The following is a 19,814-nucleotide window of genomic DNA, read 5'->3' as shown; positions in this document are numbered from 1 at the left end:
GCGCAATACCATCCGAGTAGGGGCAGAGTGAGAAGTGTTGGATGAGAGGGAGAGGGAAAAGGATACAAGGTAGTGGTCGGAGACTTGGAGGGGAGTTGCAATGAGATTAGTGGACGAACAGCATCTAGTAAAGATGAGGTCAAGCGTATTGCCTGCCTTGTGAGTAGGGGGGGAAGGTGAGAGGGTGAGGTCAAAAGAGGAGAGGAGTGGAAAGAAGGAGGCAGGGAGGAATGAGTCGAAGGTAGACGTGGGGAGGTTAAAGTCACCCAGAACTGTGAGAGGTGAGCCATCCTCAGGAAAGGATCTTATCAAGACGTCAAGCTCATTGATGAACTCTCCAAGGGAACCTGGAGGGCGATAAATGATAAGGATGTTAAGCTTGAAAGGGCTGGTAACTGTGACAGTATGGAATTCAAATGAGGAGATACACAGATGGGTCAGGGGAGAAAGAGAGAATGTCCACTTGGGAGAGATGAGGATTCCAGTGCCACCACCCCGCTGGCCAGATGCTCTCGGGGTATGCGAGAACACGTGGGCAGATGAGGAGAGAGCAGTAGGAGTAGCAGTGTTATCTGTGGTAATCCATGTTTCCGTCAGTGCCAAGAAGTCGAGGTGCTGGAGGGTAGCATAGGCTGAGATTAACTCTGCCTTGTTGGCCGCAGACCGGCAGTTCCAGAGGCTGCCGGAGACCTGGAACTCCACGTGAGTCGTGCGCGCTGGGACCACCAGGTTAGAGTGGCAGCGGCCACGCGGTGTGAAGCGTTTGTGTGGCCTGTGCAGAGGGGAGAGAACAGGGATAGACAGACACATAGTTGACAGGCTACAGAAGAGGCTACGCTAATGCAAAGGAGATTGGAATGACAAGTGGACTACACGTCTCGAATGTTCAGAAAGTTAAGCTTACGTTGCAAAAATCTTATTGACTAAAATGACGAAGATGATACAGTACAGCTGGCTGGTGAAGTAGGCTAGCTAGCAGTGGCTGCGTTGTTGACTTTGTTTGAACGTGTAGCTGGCTAGGTAACCTCGATAGTTTCAGTTGTAGAGCATTTAACACAAAATCCAGGGAGGGGCCAGCAGAGTATGACCGTATCATCTGCATATACTGAACAGTTGAAGTCAGAAGTTTACATACACCTTAGCCAAATACATTTAAACTCAGTTTTTCACAATTCCTGACATTTAATCCTAGTAAAAAGTCCTTGTCTTAGGTCAGTTAGGATCACCACTTTATTTTAAGAATGTGAAATGTCAGAATAATAGTAGAGAGAATGACTTCTTTCTTTCATCACATTCCCAGTCAGATGTTTACATACACTCAATTAGGATTTGGTAGCATTGTCTTTAAATTGTTTTCACTTGGGTCAATCGTTTTGGGTAGCCTTCCACAAGTTGGGTGAATTTTGGCCCATTCCTCCTGACAGAGCTGGTGTAACAGTCAGGTTTTTAGGCCTCCTTGCTCGCACCTGCTTTTTCAGTTCTGCCCACATATTTTCTACAGGATTGAGGTCTAGGCTTTGTGATGGCCACTCCAATACCTTGACTTTGTTGTCCTTAAGCCATTTTGCCACAACTTTGGAAGTATGCTTGGGGTCATTGTCCATTTGGAAGAGCCATTTGCAACCAAGCTTTAACTTCCTGACTTGATGTCTTGAGTTGTTGTTTCAATATATCCACATAATTGTCCTGCCTCATGATGCCATCTATTTTGTGAAGTGCACCAGGCAAGGAACCCCCACAACATGATGCTGCCACCCCCGTACTTCACGGTTGGGAGGGTGTCCTTCAGCTTGCAAGTCTCCCTCTTTTTCCTCCAAACATAACGATGGTTATTATGGCCAAACAGTTATATTTTTGTTTCATCAGACCAGAGGACATTTCTCCAAAAAGTACGATCTTTGTCCCCATGTGCAGTTGCAAACTATAGTCGGGCTTTATTTATGTCGGTTTTGGAGCAGTGGCCCCTTCCTTGCTCAGCGGCCTTTCAAGTAATGTCGATATAGGACTCGTTTTACTGTGGATATGGATACTTTTGTACCTTTTTCCTCCAGCATCTTCACAAGGTCCTTTGCTGTTGTTCTGGGATTGATTTGCACTTTTCGCCCCAAAGTACGTTTATCTCTAGGAGACAGAACGTGTCTCCTTCCTGAGCGGTATGACGGCTGTGTGGTCCCATGGTGTTTATACTTGCATACTATTGTTTGTACAGATGAACGTGGTACCTTCGTGCATTTGGAAATTGCTCCCAAGGATGAACCAGACTTGTGGAGGTCTACAATTTTTTTTCTGAAGTCTTGGCTGATTTCTTTTTGATTTTCCAATGATGTCAAGCCAAAGAGGCACTACGTTTGAAGGTAGGCCTTGAAATACATCCACAGGTACACCTCCAATTGACAGAAATTATGTCAATTAGCCTATTAGAAGTTTCTAAAGCCATGACATAATTTTCTTGAATTTTCAAGGCTGTTTAAAGGCACAGTCAACTTAGTGTATGTAAACTTCTGACCCACTGGAATTGTCATACAGTGAATTAAGTGAAATAATCTGTCTGTAAACATTTGTTGGAAAAATGACTTGTGTCATGCACAAAGTAACCAACTCGCCAAAACTATAGTTTGTTATCAAGACATTTGTGGAGTGGTTGAAAAACAAGTTTTAATGACTCCAACCTAAGTGTATGTAAACTTCTGACTTCAACTGTATATAGAGAAAGGGAGAGAGAGAGGGAGTGACAGCAGTGAGAAATATTTACAGGTGAAGTCGGAGGTTTACATGTAAACTTCCGACTTCAACTGTAAATGGATGAAAGAGCTTCCTACTGCCTGAGCTATGTTCTTGATGTAAATTTAGAAGAGCATGGGGCCTAGGATCGAGCCTTGGGGGTATTCCCTTGGTGACAGGCAGTGGCTGAGACAACAGATTTTCTGACTTTATACACTGCACTCTTTGAGAGAGGTAGTTAGCAAAGCAGGCCAAAGACGCCTCAGAGACACCAATACTCCTTAGCTGGCCCACAACAATGGAATGGTCTACCGTATCAAAAGCTTTGGCCAAGTCAAAAATAGCAGCACAACATTGCTTAGAATCAAGAGCAGTGGTGACATCATTGAGGACCGTTAAGGTTTCAGTGACGCATCCATAACCTGAGCGGAAACCAGATTGCATACCAGAGAGAATACTATATACATCAAGAAAGCCAGTCAGTTGATTATTGACAAGTTTTTCCAACACATTTGATAAACAGGGCAACATAGAAATAGGCCTATAACAGTTAGGATCAGCTTGATCTCCCCCTTTAGATACTGGACAAACCGTGGTTGCCTTCCAAGCAATGGGAACCTCCTCAGAAAGAAGAGAGAGGTTGGAGATAGGGTTGGCGATGATAGGGGCAGCAACCTTAACTTCCCTGGGCTAGGTGGGACGCTTGCGTCCCACCTAGTCAACAGCCAGTGGAAACGCGTGGCGCGAAATACAAATACCTCAAAAATGCTATAACTTAAATTTCTCAAACATATGACTTTTACACCATTTTAAAGACAATACTCTCATTAATCTAACCACATTGTCCGATTTCAAAAAGGCTTTACAGCGAAAGCAAAACATTAGATTATGTCAGGAGAGTACCCTGCCAAAAATAATCACACAGCCATTTTCAAAGCAAGCATATATGTCACAAAAACCAAAACCACAGCTAAATGCAGCACTAACCTTTGAAGATCTTCATCAGATGACACTCCTAGGACATTATGTTATACAATACATGCATGTTTTGTTCAATCAAGTTCATATTTATATCAAAAACCAGCTTTTTACATTAGCATGTGATGTTCAGAACTAGCATACCCACCGCAAACTTCTGGTGAATTTACTAAATTACTCAAGATTAACGTTCACAAAATACATAACAATTATTTTAAGAATTATAGATACAGAACTCCTTTATGCAATCGCGGTGTCAGATTTTAAAATAGCTTTTCGGCGAAAGCACATTTTGCAATATTCTGAGTAGATAGCTCGGCCATCACAGGCTAGCTAATTTGACACCCACCAAGTTTGGCGCTAAACTAAACTCAGAATTACTATTAGAAAAATTGGATTACCTTTGCTGTTCTTCGTTAGAATGCACTCCCAGGACTTCTACTTCAACAACAAATGTTGTTTTGGTTCCAAATAATCCATAGTTATATTCAAATAGCTCCGTTTTGTTCGTGCGTTCAGGTCTCTATCCGAAGGGTGACGCGCGAGCCCATTTCGTGACAAAAAAAATCTAAATATTCCATTACCGTACTTCGAAGCATGTCAAACGCTGTTTAAAATCAATTTTTATGCTATTTTTCTCGTAAAATAGCGATAATATTCCAACCGGGCGACGTTGTATTCATTCAAAGGCTGAAAGAAAAAAATTGAGAATTCTCATGAACGCGCATCACCAGTGTCACTGTTCCCAGCCTGACCACTCTCAAAATCTCCTGCTGCTCTTCGCCCAGAGACAGGAGACACGTCATTCCACTTTCTGGCGCCTTCTGGGAGCCAATGGAAGCCTTAGAAAATGTCACGTTACAGCAGAGATGCTGTATTTTCGATAGAGATGCATCAGAAGGACAAGAAATTGTCAGACAGGGCACATCCTGTATGGAATCCTCTCAGGTTTTGGCCTGCCATATGAGTTCTGTTATACTCACAGACACCATTCGAACAGTTTTAGAAACTTTAGAGTGTTTTCTATCCAAATCTACTAATTACATGCCTATTCTCGTTTCTGGGCAAGAGTAGTAACCAGTTTAAATCGGGTACGTTTTTTATCCGGCCGTGCAAATACTGCCCCCTAGCCCCAACAGGTTAAAGAAGAAAGGTTCTAAACCATCTGACCCAGGTGTTTTTTTTGTGTGTCAAGTTTCAGGAGCTCCTTTAGCACCTCGGACTCATTGCCTCCCTGCAGGGAGAAGTGTCAGGGCTAGTCGCATTACAAGGGGTGGGAGGTGAGGAAATGTTGGACGGGCAAGGAGACATGGCTGAGTCAAATAGGAATCCTGACTTAATGAAGTGGTAATGAAAGAGCTTAGCCATGAGCTTCTTATCAGTAACAACCACATCATCAACATTAAGGGATTCTTTATGGGGGTATGTTTGTTAACAATACCACTGAAAATATAAAAAAAGAAGGTCCAAGTGTCTTCGACAGAGGGGATCAAGCTGATTCTATACCATTTCACAGAGGCCAGTTCATGATGCTTGCTCATTAAAGTTTTTTAGCAAGCGTCTATGACAAATCAGGACAGGTCGTTTCACAGAGCAGCCATTACGAACACAGGCTGTAAAACACTGATCACGAAGGTCATTACAGAAAACGCCAGACTGATACCTATCAGGATTATTTGTGAGGATAACATTGAGGAGTAGTATTTTCTGGGTGTTTGGAGTCATACCTTGTGGGATTGGTAATAATCTGAGAAAGATTTAAGGAGTCCCATTGCCTTAGGACTTGGTCAGGTGATTTAAGCATGTCCCAGTTTAGGTCACATAGCAGGACAAATTCAGACTTAGTGTAAGAGGCCAGGAGAGAGCTTAGGGCAGGTAGGGTACAGGACAGTGCTGATGGAGGATGATCGCACCCAGCAACAGTCAACAAAGAGCTATTTGAAAGATTAATGCTTAGAACCAGCAAATCAAATTGTTTGGGGACAGTCTTGGTGGAGACAACCGAGCACTGAAGGTGATACTTGGTAAAGATTGCCACTCCACCACATTTGGAAGATCTGTCTTGTCGAAAAAGGTTAACATCAGTATTCAAACACTCTTCCTTAACCATGTCTCGGTAATGACCAACACATCTGGATTGGAGCTGTGAACTCACACTTTCAATTGATCCATTTTAGGTAATAAGCTTCTAGTGTCAACGTGCAGAAAACCCAGGCTTTTACGAGAGCAGAAATCAGTGAACCAGATTTCCGAGTACAAGTCAGAATTGGGGCTAGCAACGGTGTACATGGACATTTCCAGATATCATCAGCAGTAGTATAATCAAGGCACTGCAGAGGACAGGGAGAGGGGAGTGTGGTGGGGGTACTTGTACCAGACTGGGAGACGGGCTAGGGAAGACTGTGAACAGATCGCCAGGTGGAATCTGAGCAGCAGGAGTAGGTGTCACACCCACTTGGGAGAAGCTTTTATTTCTGGAGGCAGATTTCTTGTAGGAAATGCCAATGGATGGTCTTTGAACAGCAGGAGGGGACTTCAAAGACTCTTGCCACTTGTCGGGCCCAAAGGCCTCGACACCTCACACCTCCGTGCTAAATGAAATTGTATCTGGTCTGTCCTAGCAAGCCTGGTAGACTTAAGTCAGCATTCAGTCCCCATAAAGTACTTTATTTTTTCTAAAATGTTCGATAATTGGATGCGTCGGTAAATTTTCGATAATTGGATGCAGTTCTCTATTAGGTTTTTTTTCAAAGCCACTGACATTTTTGAACATTTTTTTATTTTTGGTTTAGGTGATTTCCTACAATTCCACACAATGCTATGTATTAGTTTCCCATCCCTGGTTTCTGAAGCATCTTCAGGTCTGCACTAAGTGCACATTGTTATCTGATTAGGCTTCACAAAGATTAACTGGTTAGTCCTTACATGCCTTAGTCTGGGACTCCCTAGTATAGAACTAATTAATCTAAATAATTAAGTTTAGCAATTTTTATTCGGGATTCATTTAAGTAGAATTTAGCCTAGTCCTGATTTTAAACTCTGTCCGGGAAACCAATGTTGACTCCAGTGCTTTTCACAGTTTTGTCAAGTTGGCTGGATGTGCTTTGGGTGGTGGACCATTCTTGATACACATGGGAAACTGTTGAGCGTGAAAAACCCAGCAGCATTGCAATTCTTGACACACTCAAACCGGTGTGCCTGGCACCTACTACCATACCCCCATACAAAAGCACTTAAATATTTTGTCTTGCCCATTCACCCTCTGAATGGCACACATACACGATCCATGTCTCAAAGCTTAAAAATCCTTCTTTAACCTGTCTCATCCCCTTCATCTACACTGATTTGAATTGGATTTAACAGGTGACATCAATAAGGGATCATAGCTTTCACCTGGTCAGTCTGTCATGGAAAGAGCAGGTGTTCTTAATGTTTGGTGCATTCAGTGTATATAACTCACTCCACTCTGTTTCTAGATGTGACTAGACAAAATGTTTTTACCAAGATTGCGCTCTCATTTCAGATGCCGCTCGTACGAGGACTGCTGCGGGACCCGCTGCTGTGTCCGAGCCCTCTCCATCCAGCGGCTATGGTACTTCTGGTGAGTCCATCGTAACTCTGACTATAAATGGACTGGACAAGAGTTTTTGGAGAGATTTTCAGTGTTATTTGTTTGGTCCAATCAAAAGCATGCATGACATTAGCTGAATTGTAAGGCTTTCTCATTGCAATGTTTAAACACTGTTTCCCATGCTTGTTCAATAAACCATAAACAATTAATGAACATGCACCTGTGGAACGGTCGTTAAGACACTAACAGCTTTCAGACGGTTGGCAATTAAGGTCACAGTTATGAAAACTTAGGCCACTAAAGAGGGCTTTCTACTGCCTCTGAAAAACACCAAAAGAAAGATGACCAGGGTTCCTGCTCATCTGCGTGAACTTGACTTAAGCATGCTGCAAGGAGGCATGAGGACTGCAGATGTGGCCAGGGCAATACATTGCAATTTCCGTATGGCTGTGTGGTATCACTCTCCTCGGGTAACAACATGATTAGGACTGGCTGTGTGGTTTCACTCTCCTCGGGTAACAACATGATTAGGACTGGCTGTGTGGTATCACTCTCCTCGGGTAACAACATGATTAGGACTGGCTGTGTGGTATCACTCTCCTCGGTCAACAACACGATTAGGACTGGCTGTGTGGTATCACTCTCCTCGGGTAACAACATGATTAGGACTGGCTGTGTGGTATCACTCTCCTCGGGTAACAACATGATTAGGACTGGCTGTGTGGTATCACTCTCCTCGGGTAACAACATGATTAGGACTGGCTGTGTGGTATCACTCTCCTCGGGTAACAACATGATTAGGACTGGCTGTGTGGTATCACTCTCCTCGGGTAACAACATGATTAGGACTGGCTGTGTGGTATCACTCTCCTCGGTCAACAACACGATTAGGACTGGCTGTGTGGTATCACTCTCCTCGGTCAACAACACGATTAGGACTGGCTGTGTGGTATCACTCTCCTCGGTCAACAACACGATTAGGACTGGCTGTGTGGTATCACTCTCCTCGGTCAACAACACGATTAGGACTGGCTGTGTGGTATCACTCTCCTCAGTCAACAACACGATTAGGACTGGCTGTGTGGTATCACAGCCAGTGGAGTCACTTAGAATTTTTTTTTTGTTGTCCATTAAAATAACATCAAATTGATCAGAAATACAGGGTAGACATTGTTAATGTTGTAAATGACTATTGTAGCTGGAAACTGATTTCTTTTTATGGAATATCTACATAGGCGTACAGAGGTCCATTATCAGCAACCATCACACCTGTGTTCCAATGGCACGTTGTGTTAGCTAATCCAAGTTGATCATTTTAAAAGGCTAATTGATCATTAGAAAACCCTTTTGCAATTATGTTAGCACAGCTGAAAACTGTTGTTCTGATTTAAAGAAGCAATAAAACTTGACTTCTTTAGACTAGTTGAGTATCTGGAGCATCAGCATTTGTGGGTTCAATTACAGGCTCAAAATGGCCAGAAACAAAGAACTTTCTTCTGAAACACGTCAGTCTATTCTTCTGAGAAATGAAGGCTATTCCATGCGAGAAATTGCCAAGAAACTGAAGATCTCGTATAACGCTGTGTACGACTCCCTTCACAGAACAGAGCAAACTGTCTCTAACCAGAATAGAAAGAGGAGTGGGAGGCCCCGGTGCAAGAGGACAAGTACATTAGAGTGTCTAGTTTGAGAAACAGATGCCTCACAAGTCCTCAACTGGCAGCTTCATTAAATAGTACCCGCAAAACACCAGTCTCATTGTCAACAGTAAAGAGGCGACTCCGGGATGCTGGCCTTCTAGGCAGAGTTGCAAAGAAAAAGCCATATCTCAGACTGTCCAATAAAAATAAAAGATTAAGATGGGCAAAAGAACACACACACTGGACAGAGGAAGATTGGAAAAGTGTTATGGACAGACAAATCTAAGTTTGAGGTGTTCGCATCACAAAGAACATTCGTGAGAATCAGAAAAAATGAAAAGATGCTGGAGGAGTGCTTGACGCCATCTGTCAAGCATGGTGGAGGCAATGTGATGGTCTGGGGGTGCTTTGGTGGTGGTAAAGTGGGATATTTGTACAGGGTAAAAGGGATCTTGAAGAAGGAAGGCTATCACTCGATTTTGCAACGCCATGCCATACCCTGTGGACGGCGCTTAATTGATGCCAATTTCTTCCTACAACAGCACAATGACCCAAAGCACAGCTCCAAACTATGCAAGAACTATTTAGGGAAGAAGCAGTCAGCTGGTATTCTGTCTATAATGGAGTGGCCAGCACAGTCACCGGATCTCAACCCTATTGAGCTGTTGTGGGAGCAGCTTGACCGTATGGCACGTAAGAAGTGCCCATCAAGCCAGTCCAACTTGTGGGAGCTGCTTCAGGAAGCATGGGGTTACATCTCTTCATATTACCTCAACAAATTGACAAACGCCAAAGGTCTGCAAGGCTGTAATTGCTGCAAATGGAGGATTATTTGACGAATGCAAAGTTTGAAGGACACTATTTCAATTAAATCATTATTTATAACCTTTTCAATGTCTTGACTATTTTTCCTATTCATTTTGCAACTCATTTCATGTATGTTTTTCATGGAAAACAAGGACATTTCTAAGTGACCCCAAACTTTTGAAGTGTGTGTACACACATCAGTGCAGTATACAGCTTTTGTTACGTTACAACCTTATTCTAAAATCTAACATTTTTTAAATAATACAGTATGCCATAATGACAAAGCGAAAACAGGTTTTTAGAATTTTTTGCAAATGTATGCAAATGAAAAATACCTTTTTCAAGTGCATCCTTTTTCCATTGATGATCCTTGAGATGTTTCTTCAACTGGAGTGGAGTCCACCTGTGGTAAATTCTACTGATTGGACATGATTGATCCCACAGTTGACAGTGCATGTCAGGGCAAAAACCAAGCCATGATGTTGAATGAATTGTCCGTAGAGTTCCGAGACAGGATTCTGTCGAGGCACAGAGCTGAGGAACGGTACCAAAACAGTTCTGCAGCATTGAAGGTCCCCAGGAACACAGTGGCCTCCATCATTCTTAAATGGAAGAAGTTTGGAACCATCGAGACTTTTCCTAGAGCTGGGTGCCCGGCCAAACTGAGCAATCAGGGGAGAAGGGCCTTGGTCAGGGAGGTGACCAAGAACATGATGGTCACTCTGACAGAGCTCCAGAGACAACCATCACTGCAGCACTCCACCAAATCGGGCATTTATTTGGTAGAGTGTCCAGACAGAAACCTCTCCTCAGTAAAAGGCACATCCCAGCCCGCTTGGAGTTTGCCATAAAAGCACCTGAAGGACTCTCAGATCATGCAAAAAAAGATTCTCTGGTTTGATGAAACCAAGATTGAACTCTTTGGCCTGAATGCCAAGCGTCACGTCTGGAGGAAAGACATGGCACCATCCCTACGGCGAAACATGGTGGTGGCAGCGTCATGCTGTGGGGATGTTTTTCAGCAGCATGGACTGAGAGTCTAGTCATGATTGAGGGAAAGATTAACAGAACAAAGTACAGATATCCTTGATGAAAACCTGCTCAGGACCTCAGACTGGGGCGAAGGTTCATCTTCCAACAGGACAACGACCCTAAGCACACAGCCAAGACAACGCAGGAGTGGCTTCGTGGTAAGTCTCTGAATGTCTTTGAGTGGCCCAGCCAGAGCCCAGACTTGAACCTAATCGAACAGCTCCAGAGAGACCTGAAAATAGCTGTGCAGTAACACTCCCCATCCAACCTGGCAGCGCTTGAGAGGATCTGCAGAGAAGAATGGGAGAAACTCCCCAAATACAGGTGTGCCAAGCTTGTAGTGTTATACCCAATAAGACTCAAGGCTGTAATCAACCAAGGACTGTGTAAAGGGTCTGAATATTTATAATAAATATCTAAATGCTGTTTTTGCTCTGTCATTATGGGGTTTTGTGTGTAGATTGATGTTGGGGGCGGGGGACTATTTGAATACATTTTAGAATAAGGCTGTAACAAAATGTGGAAAAAGTCAAGGGGTCTGAATGCTTTCCGAATACACTGTAAAGTATGAAAAAGCAAAAATATATATTTTTTTATTTAACTTTTATTGTGTACTAGATCATATGGGTTGAAAAGTATATATGTATGTGTATATGTATATATATATGTATATGTATGTTTGTTTGTTTATTTATTTTTATCAGACATAAATAAACAATTCCATATGAAAGCCTAAGGTCATAGCTTTCTTGAGGTTGGAAACACTACTACATTAATAAAATATTCCCCTCTTACTAGATTGACGAAAGCCATAGCAAAGTTTAACTTTATACTTCAATGCATGTCCCACTCTGACTGCTCTCTTTCTCTCTCCTCTCTCTCCCTCTCCCCTTCTCTTTCTCTCTTCTCTCTCCCTCTCCCCTTCTCTTTCTCTCTCCTCTCTCTCACTCTCCCCTTCTCTTTCTCTCTCCTCTCTCTCTCCCTCTCCCCTTCTCTTTCTCTCTCCCTCTCCCCTTCTCTTTCTCCAGGTTGATGCTGATGATGGGGGTGCTATTCTGCTGCGGAGCGGGCATCTTTTTCCGCAGGTGCATTCACCCCTCGCCCCTCAGCGACGAGCACGCCTTCAACGTCTCCTTTACCAGGCAGCCTGTATCCACGCCAGGTCAGTGGGAGTATACGGCATAGACGAGTGGTTCCAGGAAGTGGATTCTCAATTCTTTTAACCCATTGTGATAAATGTTAGCGATATTACTGTGCAACCTAGATGTTCTATTTTCTCTCCGAGATTGCAAGACAAATTCATATGTTGATGTATTTGGTTTCAACCTCTGTGTTGAAGTTGTTTTTAAGCCCGTTTTTGGTGCAAAGAGACCCAAAAACTTCACTAACCTTGCAGTCTGTATCATCCAATCACAGAGCAGATACAAGTCACGTGATACGCCAGCAAACACATGGCGGCACCCGACAGCAAAACACGTGACTTACATCTGCCCCATGATTGGACGATACAGCAGCATGTCATTTGGCCATGATGACTACAAGATATAGATGGGTAAATTAGGCTAACCAGCTATCTGGCTGACATGGGCTAGTTGATCAACAGGGCATTTCTGACAGGTTATAAATATCTCTCCAAAGTCTGTCAGTGAACGACATAAGATGAAAACTGACCATATTGCACCTTTGTGCCTTCTACTATTATAACTGTCAACAACAGTAATTTGAAAACCTAAACTGATTTCCTAAAAAATATGATTTAACGTCGGGACCCGCAGTCCACATTGATCCCGTTCTGGGTCTGAATCCGGAACCGCGGTCTGCCAGTTGAGGATGGCTAGTATAACTGTTTTGGGGGTTAGCAATGGTTATCTATACTGTACAGTTATGTTTTAAGTATTCAGAAATACATTTCTAGAGCAGGGGGATATCTGTCAAACAGGTTTCATTCTGATTAAGACATCGCTGAAGGAGACCGAATCACAGGTTATTTTGATTCAAAGTGCCAATTTACACCCCGTGTTATCAACAGTGATAGCTTTACTGGCCTTCACTGTGTTGCAGGAGATAAGATACCCAGCGGGGGGGGGGGGGGGGGGGGTGTGTGTGTGTGTGTGTGTGTGTGTGTGTGTGTGTGTTTAATCAGATCTAATTATGTTCATTCCAGGTGCAGTGAGATAATTAAAATGGCTGCTGATGATATACACACGCAGAGCCAGGCAGCCGCTCTTAGTCAAAACCATATATTTAGGCAGTGGTGTAAAGTACCCTAAGTAAAAATACTTAAAATAAAGTACTACTGAAGTAGTGTTTTAGGGAGTATCTGTACTTTACTATTTAGATTTTTGATAACTTTTACTTCACTGACACCCAAAAAGTACTCGTTGCATTTTGAATGCTTAGCAGGACAGGAAAATGGTTTCATTCACACCCTTATCAAGAGCTCATCCCTACTGCCTCTGATTTGGCAGACTGACTAAACACAAATTCGTAATTTGTAAATTATGTTGGAGTGTGCCCCTGAATATCCGTGAATAAAAAAACAAGAAAATGGTGCCGTCTGGTTTGCTTAATATAAGGAATTTGAAACGATTAATACGTTTGATACTTAAGTATATTTTCAACTAAATACTTTTACTCAAGTATAATTTTACTGGGTGACTTTTACTTGAGTCATTTTCTATGAAGATACCTTTTTTACTTTTACTCAAATATAACAATTGGGTACTTTTTCCCACCACTGCATTTAGGCTAAACGAGTGTATGGTTTCGGTTTCCAAGGCGACTGAGAACTGGCGCAGTTCAAAGTCTAGTTTTGATTTACATTTTGTTCAGTTGTCAATAATTCAAGGTGAAATCAACAAAATGTGACTTTTTAGTAAATCCAATCCGTTTTCCACGTTGATTCAACGTCGTCACATTGATTTTTGTTGTTGTTGTTGAAATAACATTGGAAACACAGCGTTGACAGCTAAGCATGTTGGTAGTTGTGGGAACAGTATGTGGGATGTTTGTCATGAATATTTGATGTTGCATCCTGTGTCAGAACACTTAACCGGGGGCTTTGAGCTGTTTAGAAGAGGGCAGAAAGAGGAACATTTTTAAATACTTTATTTGAATCCACAAATCACATTACTCACACAGATCTGAATTTGCACTCTGATTTAACAATGGTTTCTCTGTCCTCCCCATGCAGTATCCCAGCAGCCTGGCATGGTAGGCTATGGCGACCCCGGCGGCGTCATGACTTCCCCCCTCACCCCCATCCATCCCGGCCCCGCCCATACGATGAACGACTACCCTCCACCGCCCTCGTACTGCAACCACCCACCCCCACCCTACGAACAGATTTTCCGGACACCAGAGAAGAAGTAAGTCTCAGCGGCGTTCCCTCCGTTCCTTCTCCTTCGTTGTGACATCACCAGCAGAATGGACAAGGACAGGAGGGGACAGCCACAGTGTGTCAGCCCAAGTGCTCACCTAGGTCACAGGGACAAGAAACTGACAACCACCTAGAGGAACAAACTGTCCTTCCTGAGGACCTGGATACAGACCGGCTCAATATGTCTCCATGGTTTGGATTTTCACAATCAATCATACTTTCTAATTTACACAAAAGCATAATTATTTATTGATTGAGATATATATATATATATCAGTCTTTTTCTGCTGGCAGTGTCATCTTGATGAGCATGGTCTGTGACTGATCTGTCATGAGGCCCTCGGACTCCTGTAAATGACACTAAACTGAGGAATTTCAATGGAGAATGCTGACCCAAGATCAGCAAATAGCTTTTAGATGAACAGATTCACATTAGTATTATGGTAGAGTAAGCTGACCTAGGACCAGGGCATAAGAACAGACACTGTCTAAAACTGTACACGAGTGACAGCAAATTGAAGTTGAAGGCACCTTGGAGAAGTTACTACACAAGTTGTTTTGAATAGCTTAAAGGGTTAAAGACTCTGTTAGGATGCGTCCACACTAATTGGGCTGCTTGTCTCCTCCTGAATCCTGTGACTATAAACACTCGGGGCAGGAAGTCTGATCGCTGTGAAGGAGGGGAAACGGACCTGGATTAATCAGACCTGGATTTATCAGACCTATTATGTGCGTTGGAGAGAGCGATAATATGGAGAGGCAGATTTTTTTTGGTTTGTTTATTCACATTATGGACGCGTGTATTCCTACTGTGCGGACTGTGGCGATTCATCCCTCTGGATCGGGACGCCACAAACTGGCAAGAAATCCAATCAACCAGCCGGACTCCAAATTGAGACCAAGTCATGTGGTTTCCATTGTGATAATTTCAGTCAGTAACAGCATGTCTAGGGTGAAAGCTATCGCAACCCTGCCAACGCCATATTCTCTAAGAATCCAGTTCCACTCATCGCCACAGAGGTTCAGCCATGGTTTTTCAGAGATCTGGACTTCAGTTTGTAATGTAAGGAGCTCGACCAGAATGAGGATTAACTCAAATCAATGCGTTTGTTCTGCACGCGCATGCATGCAGGTTGCAACTGGATCACGTTTCGCTGAGGAACTCCAGGACTTTGTATACTGGACCTTCGAAGTATTCACATCCCCTGTCTTTTTCCACATGTAGTTGCTACAAAGTGAGATTAAAATGATGTTTTTTTGTCAACGATCTACACAATACTTGAATGTCAAAGTGGAAGAAATATTCTACAGCCACCACTAGGCTTGACAATATGGAGAGTGGTACTCAGTAATGTGCTGTATTGGATTTCCCCAAACATAACAATTTGTATTCAGGACAAAAAGTTAATTGCTTTGCCACATTTTTTGCAGTATTACTTTAGTGTGTTGTTGCAAACAGGATGCATGTTTTGGAATATATTTATTCTGTACAGGCTTCCTTTTTACTCTGTCCTTTAGGTTAGTATTATGGAGTTACACCAATGTTGTTGATCTATCCTCAGCTTTCTCCTTTCACAGCCATTAATATCTGTAACTGTTTTAAAGTCACCATTGGCCTCATGGTGAACTCCCTGAGAGGTTTCCTTCCTCTCCGGCAACTGAGTTATGAAGGACGCCTGTATCTTTGTAGTGACTGGGTGTATTGATACACCATCCAAAGTTTAATAACTTGACCATGCTTAAAGGGATATTCAATGTCTTTGTGGTTGAATCTGTTTGAGTTTGTTATGCACATTTTTACTCCTGAACTTACTTATGCTTGCCATAACAAAAGGGTCGAATACCAATTGACTGAAGACATGACATCTTTTCAGTTTGAATGAATTTGTAAGAATTCTTAACCTAAATTCCACTTTGACATTATGGGATTATTGTGTGTAGACCAGGGACAAATGTCAATTTAAGCAATTTCTAAATGTAGGCTGTAACACACAATTTTAGAAAAAAGTCCAGGGGTGTGAATACTTTTCTGAAGACAGTGTGTATGGGAAGCTTTGACTAATAACACACTGGTAGAACTGATGGATTCTCAATTTCTGTGCTGCAATAAATTTCTAGAAAATGTAGTGGTAGTCACAAACGCTAACGGCACTCTTCAAATCAAATTTTATTGGTCACATACACATATTTAGCAGATGTTATTGCGGGTGTAGCGAAATGCTTGTCAAAGTTGCTTAGGAGCTAGAAGCAGAGCTGCCATATCTTACTACTTTCAGTAGCCTAGTTGTTCAAACAAGCAGAATGTTATTGGTCAACTGGTCCTGCATAGGTAAAACTCTGTAAATTGGTAAAAATGATTTCATGTATAAATCTGGAAGCATTTAATTTCAGATAACACATTTCACAAGACAACCATTCTACATGATGTGTACAGTAAAGACTCCTTGTGACTGGCTATTGGTTGAGTAGTTCCTAGACCCTGGTATGGACCCACGAAAGTACCAGGATGTGTTCTGTTGACATCTAGGGTGAAACAGGCACCCAAACCCTCAAGGAACACGATCATGTGAAAATGTCCTAAGAGAGGTGACTATTGTCTTTGCAGGATATGAGACCATAAGATATGTTGACCAGCTCCAACTAACCAACCGTTACTGTCATAGAGCAACATCCTCGTGGACATTTCAAGTCTGTTTGTGTAGATAGCTGGCAAACTGTGTACATGGACACTATTAGAGCAGAACCAAGAAGGGGGATCTACAGTAGGGTAAGTGTTTAGTATTGGATGTTGTACAGACAATTGGCTAATCTGACTTTTTATTTATTTAATCATTTTAACTATGCAACAGAGGTTGAAATCGTGGAGCTAGAGGATTTTATTTTACTGTTGTAGCGGTCGGTTGGTTTTTGCCATTTTATGTTACGACAAAAAAAGTAATTATCCATCCATGAGATGTGGTTAATAAAGTTTCCTTCTGATCAAAGTTGGTGTTGATTTATTCACTTTAAAGTTGTCCGTGACTGCCGTCTCACTTCAGTCCTGCTTTGAGAAAAAAATATATATATATACAGTGAGGGAAAAAAGTATTTGATCCCCTGCTGATTTTGTACGTTTGCCCACTGACAAAAAAATCCAGAAAAACGCATGTAAAAAATGTTATAAATTGATTTGCATTTTAATGAAGGAAATAAGCCACATTTTTCCTCATTAACTGTTTTAGATGTGGGGACCTGTGTGGGTCTGGTACCGGTTCCAACTGACAATTTCGCTTATAAATTGATCTGTGGACACGGTAGACCGAAGTGGCTTGCACTGAGCGATAGCCCTGGTTCCCACGTTTTTTTTTTCTCAGCTTGTCTGACATAGGATGTAAACTTGAAGCTAGGATGCCCCTCCTACCATTTTCATTTGCTCTTCAGACTCTCCAACTCCTGGCTGAACAAACTGGTCACAGAGCATTTCGTATTATTCTGTACGTATGGTTACATATGGTTACATAAGACAGATGGTTACTTAAAGCAAAAACGAAAGTAGGGTGATTGGTCAGATGTACAACGCTAACATCTAGCAACCCAACGGTTGCGAGTTTGTATCATCATAGACAACTAATTAACAACTTTTCAACTATTCTGAACAAAAATAAATGGAACATGCAACAATTTCACTGAGTTACAGTTCATAGAAGGAAACCAGTCAATTGAAATAAATTCATTAGTCCCTAATCTATGGATTTCACATGACTGGGCAGGAGCGCAGCTTGGGAGCCAGGCCCAGCCAATCACAATGAGTTTTTTTTCTCACAAAGGGGCTTTATTACAGACGGAAATACTCATCAGCACCCCCCCCTCAGACGATCCCGCAGTTGAAGATGCCGGATGTGGAGGTCCTGTGTTGGCGTGGTTACACGTGGTCTGCGGTTGTGAGGCAGGTTGGATTTGCTGCCAAATTCTCTAAAACGACATTGGAGGCAGCTTATGGTACAAAAATGAACATTCAGTGCTCTGGCAACAGTTCTGGTGGACATTCCTGCAGTCAGCATGCCAATTACACGCTCCCTCAAAACATCTGTGGCATTGTGTTGTGACAAAACTTCACATTTTAGTGGCCTTTTATTGTCCCCAGTACAAGGTGCACCTGTGTAATGATCATGCTGTTTAATCAGCTTCTTGATATGCCACACCTGTCAGGTGGATGGATTATCTTGGCAAAGGAGAAATGCTCACTAACAGATGTAAACAAAATTGTGCACAGAATTTGAGGAAAAATCTTTTTTGGTGCGTATGGAACATTTCTGGGATCTTTTATTTCAGTTCATGAAACACGGGACCAACACGTTACATGTTGTTTTTATGTTTGTTCAGTATACTTAACTTTTTAGCTACTTTACAACTATAGTACTTAAGCTTCCCCTAACCGCAACCCTTTAACCTAACGCCTAAACTTATAGCTAACATTAGCCACCTAGCTAGAGTTCGTAACATATTGTACATTTCAGCAAATTTGTATCAATGCTAATTGTAACATATCATACGAAATGGGTGATGGACAACAAATGAATTACATACCATACGAAACATTACATATCATACTAAATGGAGTGTCTCAGATTTACGTACAGAATAATACGAAATGCTCTGACCAGGGTGGGCTGAACCCTATATTACAGTCCAATAGCGCGGCGCATAGTTGACCCAGCTTCGTCCGGGTTTGGCCGTCATTGTAAATAAGAATTTGTACTTAACTGACTTGCCTAGTTAAAGGTTACATTTAAAATAGACCGACAAGATTAATGAGATGAAAGGCGAGTTCCTAATGAGTTCAGGAAGTCAAACGAGAGCTCTGAGACGTTCACAGTGATGGGACAGACGTTTTAATCAAGACCTTTTTAGAAAATATGCACATTTTCTCTAACACTAAACATACAAATGTGTATTTTACAGTTATAAAGAAAGTGAAATATTATAGTTATCATTTTATAATTAGATTTTACTACATTTAGAAAGAATGTCATTTCATGCCTTATACAGTTGTGTTGAATAGGAAATACATCAAAATATTTCATAGTTGTGCTTGCCGTCAAAAGTGACTAAACATAAGCAATTTATAACTATTGTTTTCCAGAAAGGTGAGATTTTTAACCTTTCTTGGAGAATGCAAGAAATTGTTAATTGCATTGTTAATTGTTTATGGCCCTCTCATGATAAATCATTACATAGATGACATTTGATTATTTAAATGTATCACACCGAGTCCTAGAGTGCAATACCACTATGGATTGGTATAACACCAAGTCATATAACAGAACGTTAGTTCATTGTACAACATTCTTAATGTAACTGTTCGCCTGAGGGAAACGATATCCACTGGAAAAGGTCAACGTGGTATTTAACACACAAAGTATTCTCTTCAGCACATTAACCAAATGGGAGAAAAGCACAGTGGCATACAAAGGGAACAACCACGCCACTTCACCATTAGACACTGACCTGACAGACGCACGCGGGCACATTCCAAGGCTGACGTCCCCATGCAAAGACAACAACGACTGACTCTCTAGGGAAGAGGGGGGAGCTGGGTGGGAAACCCCAGCGTCACACTGAAACATTATGTGGGGGACAAGGATTAGGAATCACATTGAAAGGAAGGAGGGGTGGATAATCTAGATAGGAATGCAGCGGCAAAGAC

General features: G+C 42.1%; 1 protein-coding gene across 1 annotated transcript in view; it reads left to right on the top strand.

Moving 5' to 3' along the window:
- Positions 1–15,903, top strand: part of LOC106579691 (WW domain binding protein VOPP1) — a 61,234-nt gene extending 45,331 nt beyond the window's left edge. Inside the window, exons 3-5 of the mRNA XM_014159824.3 lie at positions 7,223–7,300; positions 11,778–11,911; positions 13,943–15,903. Coding sequence (XP_014015299.1) covers positions 7,223–7,300; positions 11,778–11,911; positions 13,943–14,121 — 391 coding nt within the window. The 3' untranslated portion in view covers positions 14,122–15,903. The remainder of the gene's footprint in view (positions 1–7,222; positions 7,301–11,777; positions 11,912–13,942) is intronic.
- The last annotated feature ends 3,911 nt before the right edge of the window (positions 15,904–19,814 follow it).

Source organism: Salmo salar, chromosome 19 (assembly GCF_965601325.2).
Source record: "Salmo salar chromosome 19, fSalSal1, whole genome shotgun sequence".
Taxonomy (NCBI): Eukaryota; Metazoa; Chordata; class Actinopteri; order Salmoniformes; family Salmonidae; genus Salmo; species Salmo salar.
The sequence above is the reverse complement of the archived record's forward strand: the minus strand, read 5'-3'. Positions and strand labels throughout refer to the sequence as shown.